Genomic DNA, 27,204 nt, shown 5'->3' on the forward strand with positions numbered 1-27,204 from the left:
CGCCGGGCCGTGCTCAGCGGGGCGGGAGCTGCCGGCGGTTTGAATGGCGCGGCGGGAAGATGGCGGCGGCGCCACAGCCTCGGCCGCGGGGCGCCGCAGGCGGCAGCTCTGTCGGCCCGGCCGCCTCCCGCGGGACGGGGATGGCAGCCCCGTTCCCCGGCTCCGTCGCGCCCTGCCGGGCTGTGCTCAGCCCCCCGCCCGGCCTCCACCTCGCCCTGCGCGGCAGCGGGAGCCCCGGCACCGGCTCGGCAGGTACCGGCGCGGGAGAGCGCGGCCTTCCCCTTCCCTCCGCCTCCCCTCCCTTTCCTCGGCCCCGCAACGCGGCGCGGGGGGCCGGGACGCGCTGGGTGAGGGGCAGCGGGGCTGCTCAGGGCGCCCTGGGGGTCCGGCCGCCGCCCCGGCCCCCCGAGGCAGCGCGGCGCTGAGGCCGCCCGGCGCTGAGGGACCTGCCGCCGGCAGCGGGCCCGGGCGGGGTCGGGGACCCGCTGGGCCTCCCCCGGCCCGGGGAGCGCGGCCTTTGCCCCGGGAGGGCCTCCCCGTCCGCGGGCGGCCCTTTGCCCCTTCCCTTCTCCCTTGAGGGCGGTGGCTGCAGCTGAGGTACGTGCTGATGGCAGCCAGGGTGGTAGGGCACAAATACGAGTCGAAGTATTTGTGGTTACTTGAAGAAGGTGAGAAAAGGTTCGTTCTGTGCCCACTTCTGAGGTCGGGCTCGTTTCACTGTGTCATTGAACCGCGGCCCTTATTCTGGGCTTGGCCTCTAGGTGCTACCATAGTACAACAATCGGTGGAGTCTGTGTGCTTTGGTGCGTGAGGTGGGGTTTGCCTATGTTATTAAAATATTCAAGAGCACGGTAAGCTGGTAAAATGTATCTAGAGGACTTTAAGTGGTCCTGGTTGGTGCCCGGATACCTGCAAATGCAGAGGAGCACAGTAGATTTTCTTCATGTGATATCTTGCCTATATATACAAGATCTCATATAAAGTGATCCTGCTGCCAGCCAGCACCACTTGTATTGCATCTAGAAGCATCACTCTATTTTACCAGTTTATTGTCCTTTTGCATCAATAGAGAAATCAAGACATATACGGCATCAAGATGTATAATAACATCTAAAAACAAGATGTTTATGTAACATCTTCTAACTTAATCTCGTTTGCAATTTCTCTGTAACTCTTTAAAACATACACATCTCTCAGCCACTTCTCTGGTCGTGTTGCATCTTCTCCCTGATGGGATTATGTTCCGTAAGATACAATTCTGTCAGCTTCTGCAAATGGAACTGAGCAAGGCAACGTATGTACTTCCACAGAACAGCTCCTCAAAGCTGATTCAGTAAGCGGCACTCCTGTGTCCAACTGGTCCTGCATTCTGGAAGAATCTTCTTTCAGAGAAGTCTAAGGCCCAGTAATTTTAACCAACAATGTGTATCTTCCTCATCTTGACTTTCTGAGCGTTGGTTTAGTATGTAAAAAAGAGGTCAGGGTCAGTGGTATACTTCTGTACATAGATCTTTAAGAACTCCTAAGGCACAAGTTCTCAAACTCATGTTCAGTGATGATCTACAGATATTCTTCAAACAGCAGAATCATAATCCTTTCCTTGTTCCATCTTTTACATGTAATTCATTGGTTTTAACATTAGGAAAGAAGCTCAAGATCCCATCATGTAGTGTTTGTTGGGAGCTTTTTTGTTGTTGTTTTGGTGTTTGTTTTTTTTTTAATGTTTCCAAATCCTAATTCTGCCATATTAGTCACATTTTAGGACAGACAAATCTGGTCTCCTCTAAATTCCCCTTGGGAAGCCTGTTCTGCTTTGTGACATACTGCTGTTCTCTCCTCATGGTGCTCAACTTCTTATTTAGTGTTTGTATGGTACTTTGGTTATATGAAGTGAAACAAAGCTTTCAGAGTTAAGCTATATCAACTTTTTTATATATTTGTGCGGGGGAGAATGATCATGCACCAGTGACAACTAGGTTGGGGTTAACCTCAAGAAGGCAGTTGAAATTTTTAGTATGTTGAGAGTAAAAATACTGACTGCTTGTGCACACTGATATTTGTCATCTACCCTGCCCTTATGCTGTCAACAATGGTGGGAAATTTCTTTTAGAATTTTTTGAATGTACTAGTGGAAGAATGGGTACAGTAGAGTCAGTACACACAATTACTTGTTCTTCATCTTGATTTCACAAGGTCTTTCACAAAGTGCTGCTATGGGAATTATATAGTCAGGGGTGATAGGGGAGGCATTACTGTGGATCAGAAACCTCTTTTCCATCAGATGAAGAAAGGGACAAAAAAATTGAGTTTTCTTAATGATTTGGAAAATGGAGGAGAGGAGGCAGGAGCACAAAACTATTTAAGGTTATAAAGACAAGAAATAAGCAGCAAGGAATTAAGCTAGAGTAAGTGGCAATGTGGTGAAGATTCTAATCAGTGTTGATAAACTGGAGTAGCGTACATTGTACCAAGTAGCTTGAGCTGCTTGTTTGGTTTGTGCTGTTTTTTTAATTCATCTGTAAAGGAACAAAAAACACTGGGCAGTTCTGTAATCTGTGAGGATTACTGAAGTCTCTGCAGCAGTAATTTAAAAAGGAAATTGTATGGATAAGGATGAAATGGCAAATACATCGTAATGCTGTTATATTAATCAGTGCTGAAACACTGTTTGAGTATGTATTTGGTAATGGCTGCTCTGTCTCAAAAGCAAGTATCAGCAAGAGTTTGGTGAAGAAATGATTTGAATGTGGCTAATACTATAGGAGGAAAAATTGCAAAAATGATGTCAGGAGATAAGAATGGTCAAACATCTATAGGAAATATTGAAAACTATAGAGAAGCTAGTTTCTTGTTACCTTCTCTCATAATATAGGAGGTTGTAGAGAAGTTTGACCTTTAGGTATGTAATCTGTGACCTCAGATTCAAGGATGATACTTGACTTTTTCAGTGTTTATTTATTTATTTATTTTCTCCTCCCAAAGGGCAGCATCAGCGGGTAAACATTCCTGGAGACCAAGCAGACAAGTTGCTCCTTGCAAACTGGGGTCTTCCCAAAGCAGTTCTGGAGAAATACCACAGCCTGGGAGTAGTACAGATGTTTGAATGGCAAGCAGAATGCTTAATGCTTGGACAAGTTCTGGAAGGGAAGAACCTAGTTTACTCAGGTATGCAAGCATCTGACAAAACTAGTCCCCCACTAACATTCCCAGTGCTGTTTACAAGAACATAGTGGTGCTGAAGGGTTCTGATCTGGTGGATAAAAAGGTCAAGATCCTCTTTTTTTCTGGAGACACCCCATTAACACCTGTCCTATTGCTGTACCTCAGACCTGATTTGATGGGACTCCTTTCCAGATGTGAGGGCAGACGTTTTTCCTCATTTTCTCTCCTAATGTTCCTTTAGAAACTGATAACTAGGAGTCAGTTAATGATGACTCTTCTTTTTTATAGACTATGTCAACCAGAAACTGAATGATAACAGCAATGTTAGATATAAATACTTTTGAAAATGTTATTTACTATCTATTTTTTTTCAGTTTCTGTATCATTTCTCTTCAGCTAGTGTATGGGTGTGGTACAGAAGGAAGAATAGGACTGGTGGACTAGAAATCTGTGGGAAATGACAACTTGACTGTCTGCTCTCCATGGGAAGAAGGTCCCAGAGCAGCACTGGGAGGATGTATTTAGAAGAGTGGTGGGTGATTTTCTTAGGCTTGGATTTGAATTTTATTTAGTTGGTTCAAGAAGACTTTGGGCCTGACTGCCAGGTAGTAGCTGTCCCTTGGTATGTGGCATCTCCTCCACAGTTTTTTGTGGATGATAGCTGGCAAACAGCAATGCTTGTCAAGCAAGAGGGGTTAATGTATTTAGGGGCTGGGTCAGTAAGGTGGTGGCTGAACAATCCTGTCCAACCAAGAGTCTGTAGTAGGGGTGTTTTTTTCTTGCTTATCTTTGAGCTACTGTTGCTTCTGGAGCAGACATGAGAATACAGGCCTTGGTAGCATGGGAAGAGGCTAGAAGAGAAATACTTTGCAGTCTTCTTGACCCTTTATGGGGTTAACTGCAAATGTGGTTGTGCCTGTGGGAGGAGGGCATCAGTTAAAGTGTCCTGCTACAAGTTCTCAAGTAACTGCTTTCTATGTTAGCTTTACGATGGCTTTATGATGGTTGTTCCTTGGATTTTTTTTTTTAACTTTAAAAACTAAGTAAACACCCCGCCCCCACCCCCCCAATTTATTTGTTTGTTTTTTCCTCACCCAGCTCCTACCAGTGCTGGAAAAACACTTGTTGCAGAATTGCTTATTTTGAAGCGAGTCCTGGAGACTCGTAAGAAAGCTCTTCTCATCCTTCCCTTTGTCTCTGTGGCCAAGGAAAAAAAACGTTATCTGCAGGTAAGTAGCATTCAAGGAAGGTAAATTTATAGGTTGTAGTTGTCGGATCACATTTTTTAAACAGAATTAGATTTGAGGAAAGAAAATTTGCGGAGTTGTTTTATAAAGGATTTGTAGATAATTATTTAAAATTTGCTCTTGTTCCAAGTTGGGGATAAAAAAAGAGAAAATTTTAGACAAAAAGGGAAACCTGTAAAAATTTTAAGGAGTTGATTAAAACATTTTATTTATGCTTTGACTTTTAAAGCAGTTACTTGCATTTATTCACAGATTTTATAATATACAAACTTTGACTGAATTTTCTAATTAGAGATTCTATCTGAAAAACTACAAAGGGAAGATGTCAACATTATCTGAAAGGATAAAAGGATATTTCAGCTTTCCTTGGGGTGTTCCACCAGAATTTTGTGCCTTTGGTTTCACTTTGACTTTGCTAAAAATTTGTTCTGACAGAATGTGAAAATATCTTGGCTTCCTCACCCCAGCTATTTAAAAACAAAATTACAGCAAGAACAGTCTTTTTAAAACAAAATATATTTGTTGAAAGATTTTCATATCAAACATTGTTTTCATTAGCTAATATGTCAAAGTAACAACAATTGCTAAAAACAAGTACATAACCAGCAGGCGTTTTTGTTATAGTTTTTGACATTTAAGACATTTTAGGTGTTAATAAACTGAGAAGGTATCTCAACCTTGCAAATAGCTAAAAAATGCTACAAACTGAGTGCAAAAACTGCTTCGTAGTGATTGATAATGGAGACATGCTTTTGCTTTAATCTTCTACAACTGGAGGATTATCCATGCTGTGTTGTGCTACTCCTGGACTAAGGTTTGGCCATAGCTGCATGTACTTGAAATTGTATGGTATCCTACCCATCTAGTTCAAACATTTATACCTTTTGTTAATGCAGTGTGTAATGTGCCAAAGCGTTGGCGCTGCAGTAATGAGCTGTGGAAGAAAAGTCGTCAGTTTTTGACTTTCAGTCAAAAAGTGACCTCTTTGTGTTTGGGTTCCCACATCTGGCTTTTGTCCAGGATTTCTCAGGAGCAAGGCTTCTTTGTACATAACCCACTGTATAAACTGTTGCACTGTGTGTTCTCTAACCTTTTTAATAGTACATGTTTTTATACAAAACGGTGATCCCCATCTCTTACTCAGTTACGTACACTTTATCCTGCGATGTGGACTGTGTGGCTTCTGCATTGGAAATAAAAAATGACGGTGGAAAAAAGAAAGTAGCAGTAACTGGCTGAGCTATGGCTTTAATCTGATTAGTTGGCATTGTAAGTACTATTAGAAACTGTCGTTGTAGGATGCAGGCTTTTATGTGATTCCAGCAGGTATTGGTGAAAATTCAGTTATAACCTTGGCATGACATTCAATATCCTTGGAAAACAGGCCCTGTTTCAGGAGGCATATGTGAGAGTTGAAGGCTACATGGGAAGCATGTCTCCTGCTGGACGTTTCTCTGCCCTGGATGTTGCTGTCTGTACCATTGAGAAAGCCAACGGTCTCATCAATAGACTAATAGAAGAAAACAGAATGGACTCACTGGGTAAAATACTAAAGCTTGACTGTTGTAGGGATGAGGTCTATTACATACTCTGAGTACCTGTGAAATCATGGCATTTGCCATGTTTTTGCTCAGTTCTGTACGTGACAGACATGTCATATGGGAAAATTGAGCAATTTTGCCTCCTCCAGAGCACCTCTGATTTGGATTTGGGAAGGCAGTCAGGACTATTCTATGTTGCTCAGCAGCTGAGGTGAGTGGGTAGAAGCTGCAGGTTTTAGTTTGTCTGACATGGATGACAATCCATGAACAGTGGTTAGCTGTAATAGGCAGTGATTCCCATAGCTAGAAAATGTCTTCTAATTAATGAAATGGAATTAAAGGTCGGGGATATGCTTGAGTTCAAGAATGCATGTGTGTTTGCTTTGGACAGAGATTGTGGCATCCATGGTTTATCTTCCCTTAGCTCAAGGAAGAGGAGGAATTGTGTTTGGTGCTCATTTGCGTTCAGATAAGTGGAATGAATACACAGAGCAACTCTGGGTAGGCATGGTGACTAGGAGGCTGGTGACATTCATTTCTCTCTTATAGTTTACTCAAAAGCCCTTATTCCTTGTAACACAGACTTCCAGGTCACCATGGCCCTGATGGCCACTAGATAATGGTAATATTCATATAGTGTTTGGGAGGAGGTATAAAACCTGTGTTTACAGTGTGCCTTATGAAGCCCTGTGTTTCCAGTGTGCACTTGGAGAGAGATGTGTTTTTCTAGTCCAGTCAGAAGTTTGTTCTTTTCTGTTTCTGTGCTCAATAATGCTATACCCAGTTATATTTTCTACAGTAATCCCTCCCATCTTCACTCTGGCCTGTAATATAGCTGGTTGCTATTTTAAGAGTATAAAATGTAGAAAAGTAGATGAGTATCAAACTGCTCTGAGACCTCCACCTAGGAAACTGCTGTTCTGTGTGCATCTGGCATCATAATATTCTGCAGCGTTGTATACCAGAAGAGTTTTCTAAACATAAGTGAGAATAAGGGAAATAAAGCCTTGCAGGTTTTTTCAGAGTGTGGGATCATGGGATAACACATTCACACCCAGATTTATAGGGGCTGGAGCACCATGGATGCTTTAGGCTGCCAGTGGGTTGGAAGATGAGTGGATGACCATGGTTGTGCAGCATTTTAAGCTCACTTGACTTGAGGTTCTCATGGTCCAGCCTGATTCTTGATTCTATATCTTCATCCCTTCCCTTGCAAGAGAACTGGCAGTCATGCAGTTAGTTACTTCAGTATGTGGCTACTTAGTGTTTTTGGTTTGTTATAAACAGGTTTGATCCTTGGTCATCACACCGTACAAGCTGTGCTGGCAGCATAAGGCGAGTGGGATCGTGATGACCATATTTATGCTGGCTTGGGTGCCTTGGAAGCATACCCAGTATACTGAAATGTGTTGTTTAATGATACCACCTTTCAGAAGCTACAGATATGCCACATCCCTTTGGTTGGTACCTCCACCGCATCCCTACATTTTGTTGTGCTAAGATGAATGTACCTGAGAAGAATCATATAGGTATAACCAACCCAGTGATTACAAGATTTAAGTTTGAATATGTGTCCTCAACACCAGTAGCTCCTTAAAGCATGGTGTTTTTCTGTCACCATTTAAAAACATGTCTTCTGCAACTTTCTGGTCCCTTTGTGCCCCAATATGACCATATAACTGAAATAGTGACAAATTTATTTCTTTTTAAATATTCTTTATATGCTTATTTGAAATTCAGTTTTAAATTAACTTTGAGTTTAAAAATCATCTTTAAGAAATTGACAAAATTTCTATTTGGAGATACATTTTCATGAAAGCTGCAAAATATGGGCATGAGACAAAAATGCCAGTTTAACTGTCACCTAAAGCAAGCTTGTTTGAAGCTGCAAGATTGTACCTTGTTTTCTAATTAATTCTAAATTTAGACCAGTTCGTAATGAGGGTGTTTTATCTTTTGAGATGAGTTATTGGGAGATGACTGCAATTCTGGCTGGATTCCATCTCAAGCTTGAGCTGTTCCTTTTGTTGATGTCAACCCCCTGCTGATAGCTCACATTGCCTTTGGAATTTGTTGAGAGAAACTCAAATCCTTTGCCTGGCAGAGCTCTTTGCTGTATGAAGCAGTTAAAAGCAATTTTGTGTTGCTAATTATTATACAGTGTGTGTCAGTTTTGAACATCCAGGTACACAGATGATATTCCTCGTGTTGTTCAGCCTCTTGACACTGATGCTGAAGAAATTTTTAGGATAGCAAATTAGAGAAGAATCTGCTGCCTTTTCAAAGTGTCAGCTGGGAATGGATTTGTAATGTGCTGTTGTGATACTTGTTTCTTTTCTTAATTTAGACTTGAAATTAAAAAGTTATGAGTTTAATTGTATTAAAAATAAAAAAAATCAAATCCTCCCTGCCTGTCATACAGAACCTTTTAGTTTTAGACAGGATGTGGACTTAAACCAGCCTGGTTATTCTACAGAAAACATGTATGATAACTCTCAGGTACTTCTTAGAAGTGTTTTTTCAGCATTCTTCTAGGGACACACCTAATTTGCAGACAGAAATAGGTGACTGAGGCTAGCCTCATGTTTGGTAGCAATGTGGTATGACAAAATTCTGGCCCCACTTGCACTCCTGAGCTTGTTGTTGAGTAGAAAATACCACTGCATGCTGGAACCTGTAGTCCTCCTTGGCTGCAATTCCATTTTAAGATGAGGAGAGCTTTGTGAAAAATGCTGGTTGCCTGATTGCTCCTGCTGTGTTATCCCAGTGGGTGTGTTCTGAGTACTGCTTGAATAGAGGAGAGACAATCAAGTCTCACCAGCTTGCAGGCTGTCAGGGCAATACAGTGCATGGGTTTGAGTATGTATTATAGCTGAGTAGGAGCAGAAGGTATAGAACAAGTGGCCAGTACAACAGATAGTGGTGTTCCCCGTGCTTTGGCCTGTAGGTACCACTAGTGTTCTATGCTTCGTTTCAGGAAGCAAAATTGTGCTGCTGCTTGGCACAAGGACTGAAAAGGTAACTTGTATGAATTTTACTTTGGTAAATATCTGATTACACTGTCCTGTCTCTGCTGCTGGAAGAATTCAGACAGACTTGTATAAGGAAGCAGGAAGAAGCTTTTTCTGGTAGCTGAACAAATACGTATTTGGTGACTGACATATTACTGTTTTTTACAAGTGAGCACAGAGCAGTCATGTAAGGTTTTTTTTGATTAGAAAGCCAAAGTTAAATAGTAGAGCTCATTCAGCTTTAGTTAGTGAAAAAAACATAAATAGGAAGCCAGTGTAATTACATCTGCTCTAGGGTTTTTTTTTCTGACATTACTGTATTAGTAAGGAGTGATGTTTTTAACTAGGACAGTGGTGTCAACAAAGCTTATGACCAGCTCATTTGGGTGCTGGAATGTTCCTTAACAGATTCTCTGAAGCCTGGGGGTTTTTACTTGCAGAGAGGTTACAGTATAGATGCTGCAATACTGTTGTGTGTGGTGGCCAGACTAACAACTCAACCTATTTATTATTTTTTAAAAGCTGACTCTGTGTGTGAGGTTGTGGGGGGTGTGAAATGTCATGACATGGTCGTGATTTGTCTCTCTTAGAAGTATCAGTGACAGAAGGTAGCCATAGTGGTATTGGTAAGCACAGAGGGATTTGTGAATATAAATTTCAGCTCATCGTGTGGAATATGAAAGGATCAAAGCTATTTGTTCTTCATTTGGAGTTTTGTCAGATATAACCTGAGTGCTTCTCTTTATCAGGAGTGGTGGTTGTGGATGAGTTGCACATGCTGGGAGACTCTCATCGAGGTTATCTGCTGGAACTCCTTCTGACCAAAGTTAGATATGTTACAGAGAAGGTTGCAAAACGGTTGGTACACCAGAATGTTTGTCTTTTCATGTTAAATTATGGATGGCTCTAAGTATTTTGTTCTCTGGGTGATTGGAAATTTGGGTTAGCTCCAGGGTTTTTATAAGAGTGATGACCTAGACTATTTTGGTTATGAAGGTCTCATCATACCACCTCTCAGGGGCCTGCTGTTGTAGTCAAAACCTCTTTTCCTCATGGTTTTCAATTTGTGTGCCACCATGGGATTCATTCTCTCAGGAAAAGAAATAAGGCTGCAGCTTTCATTTACTTTCTTAGCCTATTTAAATTTTTTTACACACTTTGGATTTCTTTGAACATTCTTGCTAGCAGACTTGCCCTGCTTAATTTTTCAGTGTTTCATGGAATGGGGTGTTTATCCTACTGAAGCGTTCAGGTATTGTGGAAGACTGGGCATGCTGTTACCTTGTCAATGGTGAATTGATCAGAAGACTTAAGAGGTTGTGCCAGTAGTTAGCACTGCTCAGGGTGATCTGTGGTTTTGCTTATAACATGCAATAGCCTAGTGATTGCGTGGTTTCCTGCCTTTAGCACAACTGATTGGGCACTGGGGAACAGATTAGATGTTTAAGAAGAGTTTTAGAGGCTTTTAAGAATTCAGTATCTAGAGTCCCAGCACCAAACTGTCCAGCAGTTCCACAGTTCCTGAACATAGATAGACAAAGGCAAATGGAGGAGATGGTGTATCAATCTTAATCTTTATTGATGGTACTGAGAGAAGAGTCAAAATCAACTGTTCCCTTTGCACCAAAACACATATTTTGCCAGTTTTGTCTGCTGCTTCCCATCTTGTGAGTCGTACCAGTGCTGGGCTAAGCACAGACTACCTGTTTAGTTCTGTAGGAACTGCCATTTCTACATTGGCTCTCCACCAGACCATTTAGCCTGTGTTTCCCATCCTGTTTTCCAGGATCCAGCAGGGTCTAAACACCTCTGACTTTTTTTCATATTCTCCCATTAAGTCCTGAAAGCCAGTGTACTTCAGAGCAGCATGAGGGGCTTTGCCACTCCTTTTAGCTTGGCTTGTCACGTAGCTGCAGCACAGGTGCTGCACACTCTGCTTCCCTCCCTTGCGTTGAAGAAGCAAGAAGGAGAAAACATTTGTTGGGGAAAAAGGGACAGATGCATCAAGGAATGTTCCCGGGGAGACAGTACTTCAGCCTTTGCTGCATAGGTGCTAGGGCCCAGATTTTCCATCTCTGCATCATGGTCAAGTTGACAGTGGTTCCTTGTACAACTTACTGACATGAAGGAGGTGGCTGCTATTTTTGTTTTAGAATCCATTTGAGATTCGTGGAGTTCAAGACCACATTTTCTCTCAAATGTTCTCCCAAGTCTCTCATGCTTTTTTTCCTGTTATTTAATGGGAGGCCCTTTATCCAAATTCTTTAAACACGGTCCAGCCTGATTATCAGAATGACCAGTGCTTTTAAGAGCTTTTTACATGGTTAGCTGGACGTCCACTGAAGTATAAGGCTGTGTCTTTGCACCAAGAGAACATTCTCCAATGGCCATTGTCAGCATGGGTGCCCTTGCTTCTCCACACAGCTTTTGCAGACCCAGGAAAAATTCTGCAGCAGCTTTGTCTCTTCCCCAGTCAAAGAGTGTGTTGTGGAGCTCGAACATTTTTAATCCTTGAAGGTCAAAAGTTGCTTTTTAGGGGAAGAAGAGGCCAAAAGTTGCTTTAGGGGGAGAAATGTGCAACTTAGGTGGCAGGAGCTGTACTAGCAAGTGCTTGAAGAGCTTGAGTAAGAGGGAGTCTGCCTCTCTACATCTTTCTTATTTCTGTCTCATCAGTGACTGGCTTTTTTTACGCTAGCTTCTGGGTAGTCTTGTTTCCTCTATCTTGCCTTTGCCAGGATTACCAGGATCTTCTAAGCAGGTTCAGGCTCTTTCTGAGCTCACATTGATTTGTCAGACCTTTTTATTTTATAAAGTCTCAATTTGTGGCTCAGTGCAATGCAAATGAGTAGTCTTAGGAGTATTAAAAAACCCCTATTGTGTGGATGTAAAAGCCTGAATTAAAATATACATTTGGGTATCTAAATTAGTGGTTTGTGTTATAAGGTCTGTTAAGAGTCTATTACTTCTCACTGCCTTTAGTGGAAGGCAGCACTGTTCAGCACTTAGAGAACTGAAGCGGCTTTCTTCTTTGCTGAACTAAGGGCTTTGGTTCCCAGCTCTAGGAAGACCTTATTCTAGTATTATTTGTCCTGAAATTGAAATAAATGGAAGTGTTTTAATTAGGGCATTTAAGCTTAGAAAGACTGCAGTGGAGACTGGACCGTTCCTTTCTTTCCATGTTTTTGTTAATGTCAAGGAAATAGTTGGTCGATTTATTTATTTGTTTTCAGTTTCTCCAAATCTGCTTTCAGTTTATGGCTGTTGTTACCCAAAGAAGCTTAAAGTTTAGGTTCAAAACGATAAAAAGTTGAAGTGTCTTGTTATCAATGCATAACTTGATGTTGTGTTTGCTAAGAGTAGAGTATGGCTTGTTTCTTTTTCAAGAACTTGAAAAGAATACCTTTGCATTTTAGAGTCTGAAAGGCAGTAGCTTGAATTAGTTTTTCTGAATCCTGTTTTCCAGAACAGTAGCCTGTGTTGTCACTAACTTTCATTTTCTTTTAATCACTTCCAGACAGGTGAAGATGACCAGTCCTGGTTTTGGTGGGATACAGGTAATAGGCATGAGTGCTACTCTCCCTAACTTGGGACTTCTAGCCTCATGGTTAGATGCAGAGCTATACTGTACGGATTTTCGCCCTGTGCCGCTCAAGGAGTGGGTGAAAATTGGCAGCAACATTTATGACTCCTCCATGAATTTAGTGCGAGAATTCCAGCCCAAGCTTCGACTAAAGGTAACAAAACTGAGCAGTGGCTTTGGGATAACACCTTTTTTACAGCTAAAATTAAAAAGATAGCTAGTGGAATGTTTAAAATTTTTTTTTAATAGGTGACATTCCCGATTTCATTGTTTACTTCATAGATGGTATGCTCTAATGGAGAACAAAATTCAGTTTTTTGTCTTCTGTTTTAAATAAAAAAGAAAACAAACCACACTTGCACTCATGAAGTTCTGAAAGTTTCTTGAATCTGACTTGAAGACAAAATTGACTTTGCAGTTACCTTGTTTCTGAACACTTGACAGGGATAAAAAATTTGATTCTCCCTTTACCCACCGCCCTATCTTGTGTCCTGGAATCTACTTCATTTTCATAAATTAAAAGTATTTGCTGGTTAGTCCAAGGAATTTGCATTAATCATTGGGAGAATATATTTTCATTAAAATCTGGTATTGAACCTGCTTATGTTATACTCTTAAATGATCTAATTTTGTCAGTGATTTTAAGGCAGATATCCATCCTGATTCTTCTGAATCTGTTTTCAGTATTTAGTCCTTTTGTGCACTTGAAAAACATGTGAAAAGTTAAGGGTAATGTACTATAATGATTTGGAAGAACTAAATGGGTAGAAATGGGATATTTGCACTTACTTGTAGGTTCCTTTTCTGTGGAGTCTTTGAAAGATTAATTCTCTCCTCAGTCCTTTCAGCTGCTCTGTGTAATACTAGTATAGTTGGACAATATAGGCTCAATGCCAGAAATATTTTGGAATATTTTGCACCCAGTTCTCCTTGTGAACGTTCTATTACCAGTAGTATGGTGGCACAGTAAAGAAAAAGGATCCTGGAAACAAGAAGAAATGCTGGTGACAAGAATATCCAGAAGCCTGTTTTTATGTGGTCATATTGAGGAGATGATTTTGCATCTCCTTTTCTGCATATCTTTTGAAGTAGTTGCTTTGGATGGGCACTAGATTAAGTGAGAGGAAGAACTTAACGAGGCTCATGACTCAACAGATTAAGGGAGTTGGTTTATTTTATAAGACCAGGTGATCCTCTTGGGCTTGAAATCTGTTGCTGGACCTTCAGACCTCTGTTCTCAGACTGGACCAGAAAATGGAACTTGATGACCTCACCACTTCTGCTGAATTTGGCTGAATCCTTACTGAACTTTTGATGTGTATATGCAGTTCCTGCCATTTTGTCCCATTTTCATTTGCATTTTAGGCTTTTTATTTTTTACTGCATGCCTACCTGTTTTTCTCTTCCTCCTTTGGCCTGCTTGCTGGGAGAGAATCTGGCTTAGCCAAGCGAAAGAGATCAGTTGCAGGAACTCTCTTAGGATCTTAAAACCAAAAAGGCAAGCTATTAACAGCAGGGTTTTGCATGCACATCTATATACGTATCCATGAAAGCCTTCCACCCTGCTCTTAACACCTGTGGTCCTTGGTCGGTAGTGCTTGCTGGGTGCCTCTTGTTGGGGATGCTCTTGGACTACTACATCTTGCTTTTAGTTCAGATATCCTAGTTGGTAAGTCTTCCTTAGTTACTGTAGAGGGATGTTTTTCCCTGGGGCTGTTCCTTGTTCTTCCCCACTGCTGTTAGCCATGACATAGAGGTTACAGAGATTTGTTTCTGCACTGTGTGGCTGTCCTGGTTCAGCTAGGATAGGGTTAAGTTTCCCCAGCAGAGAAGGGGGAAGGGATCTCCAGGCGGGTTATTCATACCATGCTGATGTCAGGTCCGGGCGCGGGAACTTTTTTCCTTTGTAGCTTTGGTGGTGGGGAGCACAGGGCGGGTTTGTTCCATAACCATTTGCGGTATTTCTCTGTATATCTTTTGTCTTGCTTACTGTTATTGCTGTTTATTGTTGTTATCATTGCTACTGTTGTTGTTCAGATTGTTTGTCACACTGTTGTATTAAATTTCTTCTTATTTTAACCCGGGGTTTGTGCCTCACTTCCAGCCTGACCAGCTGAGGGTGGGGGAGGGGCAATGGCAACCTGGTCTCCGGTCCTGGCAGGGCTTAAACCAACACAGTGGCCTTCATTCAGAAACAGATTTAGGAAAGCAAGACGTAAAACCTTAGATTTATTCATGGGTAGGTCTAGGACTGTCCTCAACAATGTGGTCATACTAGTGCTTGGACTTCCTAAAGCAAGATGGAAACTAAGATAACAGTGCTCCATCTTTTTTGTTTGCTTCTCTTTCTGACTTGAAGTAGAAGATTCCTACTGTCACACAGAGGAATGACAGCATTTACAAACCCCATTCAGTGTGAGAGTGCACTGAAAATATTTTGTCTCAATTCAGGGAGATGAAGACCATGTTGTGAGCCTGTGTTACGAGACTGTTTGTGATGGCCATTCGGTCCTGCTCTTCTGTCCATCCAAGAACTGGTGTGAGAAGCTGGCAGACATCATTGCCAGGGAATTCTACAGTTTGCAACAGGCTGAGAGTAAGAGAAAAGTAGTTAATAGAAGACTGTAGTATGCACAGTGTCTTTAACTAAAATTAATTTTAGTAGAAACTATAAAAATATTTTCTCTGTCTCAAGGTTCTGCAAAAAACTCAAACCTTGCCCCAGTTGTTGTGGACACAGAAGGGATTGATGAGGTTCTGGATCACCTAAAGCATTCTATCTCAGGCCTGGACTCTGTGCTCCAACGTACTTTGCCGTGGGGAGTGGCATTTCATCATGCAGGTACTCCTGAATATATCAGTCTTGAATTCTGTAATGGTCAAGTCACGTCAGTTCTTTTTGCTGTAGTTGCAGCAATTTACCCGTTACTTTTTGAAGCCTCCTGTAGTTTATGACCGAATTAAAATGTTTTGAGAATCTCACAGTTAGAGGTAAACTTGAAATTCTTTTATTGTGGCTGAAGACTTTAATTCAGTAATTGTTATCATAAATCTTCTCTCTGTTCTGTTGGGTAACAGCAACTTTTAGAATACAACTTAAATTTTTTTTGATAAAATGCCTGAAAAATTAGTTGATTTGCAGCCCAAGGATTTTCAAGTTGTCCCTAAAGCTAACGGAGTATTTTAGAGCAATTTTCCTCAACTTGATACTGAAATAGATGGGTAAATAAAGGTAGTATAACAATGAACATAAAAACAAAAGGAGCATGTGCTGCAATGCTTCTGGCTAGATCTTTTATTTCTTACTTAAGTAGGTAATAGCGTGTGTCACCTGTTGATCCACTGAGAGAAGGGACTGACGCTGGAAGAGAGAACAGTAGCTGTGGTGTTGAGTATGTTGGGGGAATGATTCCAAATGCTTATAGAGTGTGGGTTTCTTTCTCAAGAATAAAATTGGCTTGAAGCCCTCAAAGGAATGTGGAAAGATACATATTAGACCTGTAATCTAGAATGGAAATAAGAAGGATTCCAGAGTCAGGACGGCGAATGACTAAATTCTGGTTCCTTACTGTGTGTTACATCCAGTTTTCTTCTTTTTATTTTCTTTCTTTCTTTACTTGACAGCTTGTAGATGCATAGTAAATAGTTCATCTTGCTACAATGTGTACAAGCACCTCAGAAAAGCTAGTTTATAATTATTACTGCCAATTGAATAATAAAAACTTGATGGTGACATTTTGCTTCACTTATGGTTCAAAAGATGTTAACTGAGGTAGTGTTGCGAGTCTAGTTCCTAACACTGAATGGTGAATGTTCATTAGGTTTGTTTGTTCTTCCCCTTGCTTGACAGTAATATTATTAGCTCTTAAATGCAGTCTCACTATTACTAGGCTTGCTAAAAGTCATCTCTCCCCAGGTCTTACTTTTGATGAACGGGACATCATTGAAGGAGCCTTTCGCCAGGGCTTGATTAGAGTCCTAGCCGCAACCTCCACGCTCTCATCTGGAGTCAATCTGCCTGCACGCCGAGTAATTATACGAACTCCCATGTTTGGTGGCAAACTGCTGGACATTCTCACTTACAAGCAGATGGCTGGAAGGGCTGGCAGGAAAGGAGTAGACACAGAGGGTAGGCAGAGGCTTTATTAACATTCTCTAAGAATGGTGTTAACCTGATTAAATCCAGGGCAGTGCTTTGCAATTAGTGACTAATCATGATGAATTCCTTTGGTATTCAGTATGATTAAGTTAATCAAGATAAATTTGTTTGGTATTAATGGAGTAAAAATTGTAATTCCCAGGGGATTCTTTAAACTGCATGAGACTTACTTTGGTATTTACACGTCAGTTACTTCAGGAATGGACCATTTTCTCCTTTGAATTCTGGTTTAGCTTCTAAGTCTGTGTTGTTCATTTGCCTTAATTCTGTGATCCATGGTTGGTTTACTAAAGCATTTACAGTTTTAGTGAGAAAATTTACAGCAAACTCTCATTGGACAGGCCTAAAATGTAAGAAATGCATTTAAAGTCTACAACCTTAATTTGACAGACTTCTGTTGACTGAAGTTCTGATTTGGATTTATTAAACTTCCAATAAGTTTAACCATAACTTTTATGGATCTTGAAAGTAGTAATGCGTCAGAGACAGGGAAATATGAAGAGTAGGTCATACATAATATGGTGTCTGTCAGCAGCACTGATTGATGTTCAACAAAATAATACTGCCTGTTACTTTAACTTTCAATGGAAATATATCTTCATGGATGATATTTGGAAAAATTATATTGTACCAGTATAAACACAGTAGAAAATAAGAAGTTCAGCAGAAGGGGGAAGTGAGATTTGCCCTCCTGATGGTTTGATTGGTGCTTGCTGGAACCCTATGTAAGCAGACTGTTCTTACATTTAACTTTCTATTTTTGCCGGAGTAACATAGCAACAGAGCATTTTGCGACCTATATCTCTGTGAGCTATCCCTGTGTGTTCAAGAAAAGGGCAGCTGCATGCTGTATTTTGAAATTTTCCAGACTTTGTCATTTGAGTGTAGCTAGCAGGTGTAAAATTACATTATTCCTTGAAATTTCCTTTTTTTTCCTTCTTCAAGTTACAATAATTAGTACCCTTTTGTGACAGTTCTGATGTGGCTGTGTTTTGCACAGTAAGCAGTTGATTTTATGCTGATGAGTTTCATGAATGTACCATTTTTTTTCCACTCCGCAGAGTCTTTTGGATGAGAACATAAAGCTACATTACCAGCTGCTACTCTTTCACAGAGTAGGGAGGCTGGAGGACAGCAACTTCAGCTGGAAAAAATGTGGATATGAAATTCAGCTGACAGACAGAAGATAAATGCTGTTGGGTTGATTTCCTTCTCCCCTCCCAACATTGTAGTGTTGAATTGTCTCCGGTTTTGATTTTGAATTTTTTTTTTCTGATTTGATGGAAATCTAACCCCGTAATTTTAGAAAATGAAATTGGATTATTTTTGCATTCATCAAAACTCATGTTCCCAAAGTGGAATAGGTAGAGCAGTTCAATATTGCTGCACAAAACCTAGAAATACAATAGAAGGCCTTTTTTGCCTTTAATGGAGTCTTATGCCTAAACAGCCAGAGTCTTCTGGTGTTTTTCTAGCCTGACGCTAACCTAGACTTCCCCTCTTATCTGAAATGTGCTTCAATAATTTCTTTAGTTCCTTTTTTTTTTTTTACTGTTTACTAGGTTGCAATTATTGGCTTTAAATTCTCAGTGGTATCTTGGGAAAGGATTTCCTCCAAGTCTTGAATGACTGTCAGATAATGTAGAGCCAAGTGGATACCAGTCTTCTGTTAGATTTATCACACTGAAGGGTCAAAGTTTTCAGAGGGAATTGTAGGTCACATCAGAACCCAAAAATGAAATGCATGGATGTTCTTTATTGCTAAAATCAAAATAAGCTTTGCTTTCATAAAACACTACTTACAGACAGTTTATCTCCTGTACTCTCAGCACTGGCAAAAGTACATGGTCAACAGATGTCAAGAGTTTCACCTGGCAGAATAAAAAAAAAATCCTAGAGACACATCCCCTGAGTGTGTCTTTGATCCTGTAATTCGTTTACGTAATCATGTTTAAGCTGTATGCAGTTACTCACCAATGCTGTATTTGTGGTATTTATTCTGTTCATTAAATTTAAGTGCAGTTGTGTTTTCATTACCTCTGGATTTGCTAATTGCTACAGCATTACTACAGCTACAGTTTTATCATAACTTAACATTCCTAGGATCTTACAAAGATACCCATACCAAAATCACCATGATGTCCAGACTGCATGCACTCAAATCTTAACAAGTTATCATAAACCTATCATGATATTTACTGTACAACTAATCTAAATCTAATGCTCTCTTCTTAGTCAAAGGTAAGCTTGTCTTACCCATAATTTATATTGTGCCAACTGGCAAAGCTTCCAACTATCTAGGTCTCCCAGGGACCTAGTTTCCCTGGAATGGCTTTGTTAAAAAAAAATCTCCTTTGTGACCACTGCATTTTGCATGGATAGTGTCTGTAGTAATATCTCCTTAAAGCAATTGGCTGGCTTTTTTTTTTTTTTTTTTTTTTTTTTTTAATGGCTCTGGGACCTTTTTTGACTCCCACAGAATTTCAGTAGTTAGGGATTAACCTAACAATGTCTGGTAGAGAATTTTAAGGTAAGGTATATTTGGGTGTACTTTCAGTGGAAGCCATTCAAAATACTAAAGATTTTTTTTTTTTTGTATGTATATGCATAAATGAAACTTCAGAGTTCACTTAGATTAATAGCTTTGGATTTCTGAATGACTTCGTGTTATTTCATTTTGGGTGTGGAAGCTGGTTAACTTAAGACAAGCTCAAAGTGCTATGCAACTTTTATGTTTTCATCTTGCTTTTGAGAATCTTTTCAGTTTATTAATGTAGTGCAGAAGAAGAATTGGTGCTGCTGTATATTCTAATTCCAGTCAATTCCAGAACAAGAAGTGAGGGTGGTTCAGCAGGCAAAGCAGATGCACAGAGAAGCTGTGGAAACTCCTTAGCTGATTTGTCAAGACCCTGACCAGTCTAATTAACTTTGAAGTTTGCTCTGCTTTTAATTCTTAAGTATTATGCATCTGTGGAGTTGTTATATAGCAATGGATATACACTGTTCAAGGTTCCAAAGGTTTTTCTGTCTTATTCAGCTTTTTCAAAAATACCTGCAGTTTTCCATTCCAATAATATGTCCTTGGTGAACTGTATGTAGCTATTACAGTGCTAATATGCAATACTAAGGTCATTAATTTTTTTCCTGTTTTTTGTGTGTGTTTGTTTTTCCTTTTCCTATAGGTGAGAGCATTTTAGTTTGCAAACCTTCAGAAAGATCAAAAGGGTCTGCTCTCCTTCAGGGATCTCTCAAGCCTGTTTGCAGTTGTTTGCTTAGAAGAGAAGGGGAAGGTGTTGCTTCTAGCATGAAAAGAGCAATACTTGAGGTACAGTACACATGGAGAGGGATTAGAATTGTACTTGCATTCTTGTGATTGTAGGATGGTTTCTTTTGTGACACCATCAAATGTTTTCTGTGCACTTTTTCTTCTGTTTCCTCCCTTGTCAACTGAAGCAGCTTTGGAAGAGGGTCTGCCAGCTTGCTTCAGTATTCAGCATTTTTTTTGGTGTGTTTCAGTCTCTGCTTGCTGCAGATTAGGGCATGAGTGCACTCAAACAAGGGTTAGTAAACTTTGCTTTGGTATTTAGATATATTCAAACTGCAGGCAGAAATGTCATTCTTAAACTTCGTGTGTCACCTGACAATCTTAACTGAGAGATACTTGTAAATTACTGATCCCAGAGGCGTGGTAGACTGAATTGGGCCATAATGACATTGCTAAAACCTTGTAGGGTCCCTTATTTCCCCCATCAATTTATCTACCTCTTTTGCACAGAAATGATTGAAATTTTGTGAATACATTTTTGGTGAACAAACAAGCAGGTATAGTACCCAATTCTGTTCCTCTAGCCTGCCCTCCTCTGTAGGGTTGCTACAGGAGTAAAAAGGACTGAAAGGTTGTTATTCTACATAGGTGAGCTTATGTCCTTTTCCAGAGTTGCTTTTGGGCTTGAACTGAGCTTAGGCTCTTTTAAATACAGTTTGTTTGCTGTACTACTCCTGCTGTCTTGTGAAAGCTGCCTTCTGTGGTACTTAGAACATGTTTGTGATTCTGTAGATTTTGAATTTTTAGCAGACCGATAGAATTTCTAAATACATTTTTCTACATAGGTGCTGTCTAAAACGTGGGGGCTCCTTTCTGGTGGTGTTCCTTTACAGCATGGAATAAATCCATTGAAACCATGACAGAAATTCTTTGTTTAAGCACCTTGCTATCTTAAGGGAGACACATGCATGGAAATGACTCATAAGGAAAAAGTAGTTATGTGAAAAACAAAATGAAAACAAAATCCAGGGGAAAAAAAAAAATCACAGTCAGGAAAACAACAATGGGGGGTGTAGTGTTCACATTTATTAAGAGAAAATTTCAGTATAGTGAAGAACCTTAGGAGAATTCTTCCTCCTGGTTTGCTTTTTATCTTCAGAAAATTTTACTTTGTGTTCTAACATTTTAAAAGAATTTCACAGAATCACAGAATTGTCTAGGCTGGAAAATAGCTTGAAGATCATCCAGTCCAACCATTAACCTCACACTGACTGTTCCCAACTCCACCAGATCCCTCAGCGCTAGGTCAACCCGACTCTTCAACCCCTCCAGGGATGTGGACTCCCCCCTGCCCTGGGCAGCCCATTCCAATGCCCAACAACCCCTTCTGCAAAGAAATACTTCCTAAGAGGCAGTCTAAACCTTCCCTGGCACAGCTTGAGGCCATTCACTCTTGTCCTGGCGCTGGTTCCTTGGCTCAAGAGAGTCATCCCCCCTCTCTGCACCCTCCTTTCAGGGAGCTGTAGAGGACCATGAGGTCTCCCCTCAGCCTCCTCCAGACTAAACCCCCCCAGTTCCCTCAGCCGCTCCCCATCAGACCTGTGCTCCAGACCCTGCACCAGCTCCGTTGCCCTTCTCTGGACACGCTCCAGTCATTCATTGTCCTTTTTGGAGTGAAGGGCCCAAAACTGAACCCAGTCATCGAGGTGCAGCCTCACCAGTGCTGAGTACAGGGGTCAGATCCCTTCCCTGTCCCTGCTGGCCACGCTCTTGCTGAGCGTTGGCTAAACAAAATGCCTAGGGCTAGTCTCAAACTTAAATTGCTACTATGTGCATGTCTGCTCTTAAAATAAGATTTTATAATTCAGTCTTTCCCATAGCTTAGACCTCTTACTTCTACCTACGTTGTCTAATTTCTTGCCAAGGAAAGTCCTTAAAGGTTGGGAGCTGTTTTGCCTCATGTTCCCCTGTCATACTGGTTCTTTAAAACTTAGATATCTGATGGATCAGTCTCTTTGTTTCTCTGATCTGATGTTCCCTCCTACTGTTTCTCTGCAAATATGAACAAGTAGTTTTCTTCAACAGATCATAGTGGGGGGAGTGGCCAACACCCCAGATGATGTGCAGACCTATGCTTCCTGCACTCTTCTTGCATCCAGCTTGAAAGAAAGCAAATGGGGAAGTGAGAAAGCACAAGACAATGCACAGACTGGACCTATTGAGGCTTGTGTGGCATGGCTGCTGGACAATGAATTCATTCAGGTTCTGGACTCCAGCAGTGATGCAAAAGGTAACGCTGGTTTTCTTCCCAGTGATTACAGTTACCTGTTTATAATTGGCAAATATTTTACAGCTGGGTAGATGTTCAATGTAACTTTATAATGAGAACTTCTGTGCATTTTTGTTTTTAATTTTAAAGATTCGTGTGTATCAAGGATTTTTTAGCTTTCTGGAGGGTGTCTTTATACCTGCTTTAACTTTTTTTTGCATGCACATGTTCTTGGAAGGCCTCTCTCTGCACATCACCTCTAAGACTGATGCTTCCTAGTCTAGAAATTTCCAAAATATCTTTAAACAAGGCATACTTTTTACTACAGGATTTGTGCATGTTAACTGGAGACTATGATTTTTATCTTTTTGAAGAACAACCAGTACATTCTGAGAGAGTGCAAGTCTCTTCTAGAACTGCTTGGTGTACATGGTTGCACTTTTTCCTGATTTTGTCTCTTACAGTGGCTAAGGATGAGACTCCAAAAGTAATAGTAAGAATCCCCATTGCGGGTTAATTTGTATCTCCTTTTTAAGAAAAGATCATAGAAGATATTTGATGTTCCGAAGAAAGAAATACTCAAAATGATAACTTTTAGGCAGGATGGCAGATGAGATTCTAGTGGTTATTGTTCAAATATCTATCACAACTGTTAGTCTAAGTACTTAGTGGAATCCAAACTCGTGATCTGGCCTCTGAAAAATGCTAATGTAGACTTAGGCAAATATAAACCTTTTATTGTTTCCATTTTTCTGTCTTCAGAATGGAGAAATATATGCTATTTCTTCTTGAAAAAGCAGTTGAGAAAAGTTAGTAGAACTGATATCTATAAAATATGTTGCAACCTGAAAATGAGATATAAAATTGCACTTAAATGTTTCTCTGTTTTTTCGGTTGTTTTGTTTTGGTTTTTGGTTTTTAAACAGGAAAGGTTTATCATCCAACACATCTTGGCTCAGCTACTCTTTCCTCTTCTCTTTCACCAACTGAAGCCATGGAAATCTTTGCTGACCTGCAACGAGCTATGAAAAGCTTTGTTCTGGAGAATGATCTGCATATTGTCTATTTGGTAGGTTCCTTGTTCTGTGTTTTGTATTTTGTGCTGCCAAAACTAAGGAAAGGAGAGAAAGCACAATGCAGATTTCCTGAGGGCTCCATGAACGCAGAATTCTTTGTGTTTCACTTATCTTTTCTTCATGAAGGATGAGCTTCTAAATTGAATGTTCTTCAGAACTAGTCTGTTCTCATAGTGTCTATTGTGTAGGCAGGTGCTGCTTGTCCATTTACCCATTGTTGTCACTCCTGACGTCAAAAGATTTCAGAACTTTCTAAGTTTTTGGTGTAGGATAATGGTAATTTTTCTGAGACACTTGAAGCTGATGAAACAAATTGTTGTGTGTTTGGGATCAGCAGGCTGTGTCTCAGATTACTTTTGAACACTTTTGAGCTTTTAGCATCTGTTTCGCCTACAGAAAGCCTCAGAAAGCTACACGGCTTTCTATCGGTGGGCTTTTCTTTGGTACAGTAACAATGAAATTAACCTCTGATTTAGTCTGGTGATGCTGCCAAGGCTAAAGGAAGGGGCATGATAAATCTTTTGAGGGGAAAGTGTCCCGAACTTTGTCAAGTTTTATGTGCACATACACTTAAAAAAGCTAAGGAATGCTATTTAAAACCTTTGGAGAGGAAGTCATGAGCCTGTGAAGATTAGTGAGGAATCAAGATGAAGTTGCAGTAAACATCTTAGGATGCATGGCTGTCAGAGGCAATCATCCTCCAAAATTTCACAGTTGTCTTTAACCTCCTTAAGTATAAAGTGTATTCTCTTTACCAGACTGATAAATCAAAGGCAAAATCTGAACATCTTGAACTGAAAAAAAAGTTCACTCCAGGGAGAACATGCTCGTGGTTACAAGAGTTTTTGAGCTAGGGGACAAGGGGAAGGCAAGAGATTGAGGGTGCCTGTCTCTGCCTGCCATCATCATTAACCTAGTTATAGGCTGTTACTGGTAAGGGGTTGGTTTTTTTTTGATCTACTAGTGTCCCATACGTACCAATATCTCTGTTTCAGAGGACCACATAATATTTTGTTCTATTTATACTAGGCAAAGTGGACTGTTTTGTGTCATGCACCAGTGAATTTCTTTCCTGTTTGCATCTCCAAAACAGAAAAAAAAAAAAAGGATGAGTTTTGTTTGTGTTCTGAGGTAGACACAGCGATGGCAATATATTTTTTTTACCATGTATTTTTTAATTGCAGCAGCTGGTCTCATGTTATTTTAAGTCAAATACACCGTTGAAAAAAATGTTCTTGAGATTCTGTTTCATTAAGCTAGCCTAAAACATTTCCTTCAAAATCTGTTAATTTTCAAGGCCAAAGGTTTGTTTCATTTTGGTGGCTTTTCTTTATTTTAAAGAATTGTTCTCCATGTGTTCCTTATGGACTACAGAGATATTTTCTGCTATAATGCTTTTTAATTCCCTTAGGCTTGAATCTTTTACTTGTACAAATATGAAACTGAATTCCAAGAGCCGGTATTTTAGGAAAGTTGATTAAAACAAAAAAATATTTGCTAGGCTAGGAAGAGTTTTCTTTAAAGAAAAAAAAACACAAACAAAAACCCAACAAACAACAAAAGACAATCCCCCACCTTAATAACTCTTGTTCTTCTCGGCAGATGAAGGGACATGGATGATTTACAACTGCGTAGGCATCTGGTATTCTGTGTTATGTTCAATGCTCCCCAACAACTGTTAGTTATTTCAAAATAATTAATCTTGCAGTATATTGATAAAGATACAAAGACATTTTGTCTCTTGATACTGAAACTGACTCTGTGCTGACTGAACGATAACAGAATTGGTTTTCTGTCTAAAAGTGCATGAATGCTCTGGATGGCTTTTTCCTGTTAGTGTTAATAAAAACTGAGATTTCTTGTACTCTGGGTAAATTAAAACTTCAGTGAGTTCTGGCAAAATATATGTTCCCTCCTGCTTGATCAGGTGCCATGGCAGTGGTTAGTGTGGCTGTTAATGGTTTTAAGAGGTTGATAGATATCTGTCAGTTTTGTTAAAAAAAGAATAAAGTTCTGTTTTGTTAAAGAAGAATAAAGATGCAGCTTAAAAATCTTCTAGTGGCTCGTATTTAGGGAGTAATCTGACAAAGATGCCAAATTGTTTAATCGTCGGAGTAGCCGTATGAGTCAGATCTCATCAGTACAAATACTAAAAAAACTAGGTTAGAAGAGCTTTTACTTTCTTCGGTGTACATGGCTATGAGTCAGTGCCTCTGAATAGTGCGTAGGATGCTCTAACCATATTCCCTAGGCTGTATTTTTGTTTACCCAGAGCTCTGTTCTGTTTGTTTCTCTGAAACAGTTTTTTGCATTGTCTTCTTTTCTTTAGGTCACCCCAGTGTATGAGGAGTGGACCACAATTGATTGGTACCAGTTTTTCTGCTTATGGGAGAAGCTGCCTGCCTCAATGAAGCGTGTGGCTGAGCTGGTGGGGATTGAAGAAGGCTTTCTGGCTCGCTCTGTAAAGGGCAAAATCATAGCTAAAACAGAGAAACAGCACAGACAAATGGCCATCCACAAAAGGTAGCCACAAATGCATGTGAATGTGCAAAGACTAGAGGCTATGACATGTGGAGTGTGCAGGCTCTGTGTCTGTTTTCAGGAACTGGCTCACCTGCTGCGTGAGCTCGTATCTTAGAGAACCTGAACCTGATCTGCTCTGGACTGAGAACACTGCTGGCACAAGATGTTTGTGCTGATGTTTTTGGAAGCCGTCTTCTCTGTTTCTTTTCTGTGCTGTGCTATAGTACCATTCTGTCCTATGCTATCACAGTGTATTTTGCCATGTACACTAATGTGCCCTGGATGATGATTTTATTTCCATCTGTACTTCTACAGGTTTTTCACCAGTCTTGCCCTTCTGGATTTAATCAGTGAAGTTCCTTTAAAGGATATGACCAAGAAATATGGCTGTAGTCGTGGCCAGCTTCAATCCTTGCAGCAATCTGCTGCCACCTATGCAGGTGAGCTTTCTGGGCAAAACACCCCAGGAGTCTTAGGCTACTCTGTTTTCTTTCCTTCCAGATATGGGGATAAGATAGCCACAGTGTGGTACTAACAACAATCAGTCTTCTAAAACCACTTCTAGCTTTATAGCTTCATCTGTGGTTGCTCCTGCTTTGAGACGGAACCACAGAGTGTGCTGTGGGAAGGGGGCCAGCTGAGTGGAGTCAAGCAGAGCTGTAGCATGCTGAGGTCTGTAGAAATCATCTGTGGACTGTGCAGGAATACAGTTTGTTCAGTACTAAGTATGAAAATATGTACAAGTCCATTCTGAAGCTTTGCTCTATCAGGAAAGAGTACCTTTCAGCATGGGTAAAGTTTGGGTCTCTAAGACCTTAGCATGGCTTTCTCCTGGTTGCAAAGTTAATTGGCCAGAAAGTATAAGCTCATATTTTCAAAACAGGGTGAGCAGTTTCTGGGTCATTCATCACCAGATGACAAGAGGTCAGAGAGCTGTCACCTTTAACTTAACTTCTTTAAGAGGGCTGTGTTGGGGGTAGAAGCAACAGCCCACCGTGTGACTGAGATTTTTTTTTTTCTGTTGCCTAAGTCCTCCATTACTCCATAAGTGGGTCTTCAATTTTTAAGACAGTTTTAGCTCAACTTGCGAAACCCTATGTGTGGGTAGCAGCATGAGTCAAAGCCCCAAAATGAAAAGGTCACGCCAACTGATGCAGAGTAGTTTAATTCTGGTAGCATAAATAACTTTTTGTTGTAGCGGTTTCATAATTCTCTATTCCCAGTGTTAATAATTTTCACAAAAGCAATTTGAGAAGTAAAACGAGCTGTTGACATGACATATAGTTAAGAGATATGATAAAAGTTGTATTCTCTAGTCACTGTAAAAATAGTGAGGGATGCCATGTCTTTCAGTTATTTTTCATATTCTGT

General features: G+C 40.4%; 1 protein-coding gene across 1 annotated transcript in view; it reads left to right on the forward strand.

Annotated features, from left to right (window-relative positions):
* Positions 1 to 43: 43 nt before the first annotated feature.
* Positions 44 to 27,204, forward strand: part of POLQ (DNA polymerase theta) — a 54,624-nt gene continuing 27,463 nt past the window's right edge. The window contains 15 exon segments of the mRNA XM_074927699.1: positions 44 to 97; positions 99 to 252; positions 2,983 to 3,165; positions 4,261 to 4,391; positions 5,794 to 5,950; positions 9,711 to 9,819; positions 12,476 to 12,695; positions 14,993 to 15,137; positions 15,207 to 15,383; positions 16,458 to 16,670; positions 19,883 to 20,025; positions 22,051 to 22,264; positions 23,161 to 23,303; positions 25,640 to 25,833; positions 26,149 to 26,273. Of these exon segments, the coding sequence (XP_074783800.1) occupies positions 44 to 97; positions 99 to 252; positions 2,983 to 3,165; positions 4,261 to 4,391; positions 5,794 to 5,950; positions 9,711 to 9,819; positions 12,476 to 12,695; positions 14,993 to 15,137; positions 15,207 to 15,383; positions 16,458 to 16,670; positions 19,883 to 20,025; positions 22,051 to 22,264; positions 23,161 to 23,303; positions 25,640 to 25,833; positions 26,149 to 26,273 (2,362 nt within the window).

Source organism: Athene noctua, chromosome 1, assembly GCF_965140245.1.
Source record: "Athene noctua chromosome 1, bAthNoc1.hap1.1, whole genome shotgun sequence".
Lineage (NCBI taxonomy): Eukaryota > Metazoa > Chordata > Aves > Strigiformes > Strigidae > Athene > Athene noctua.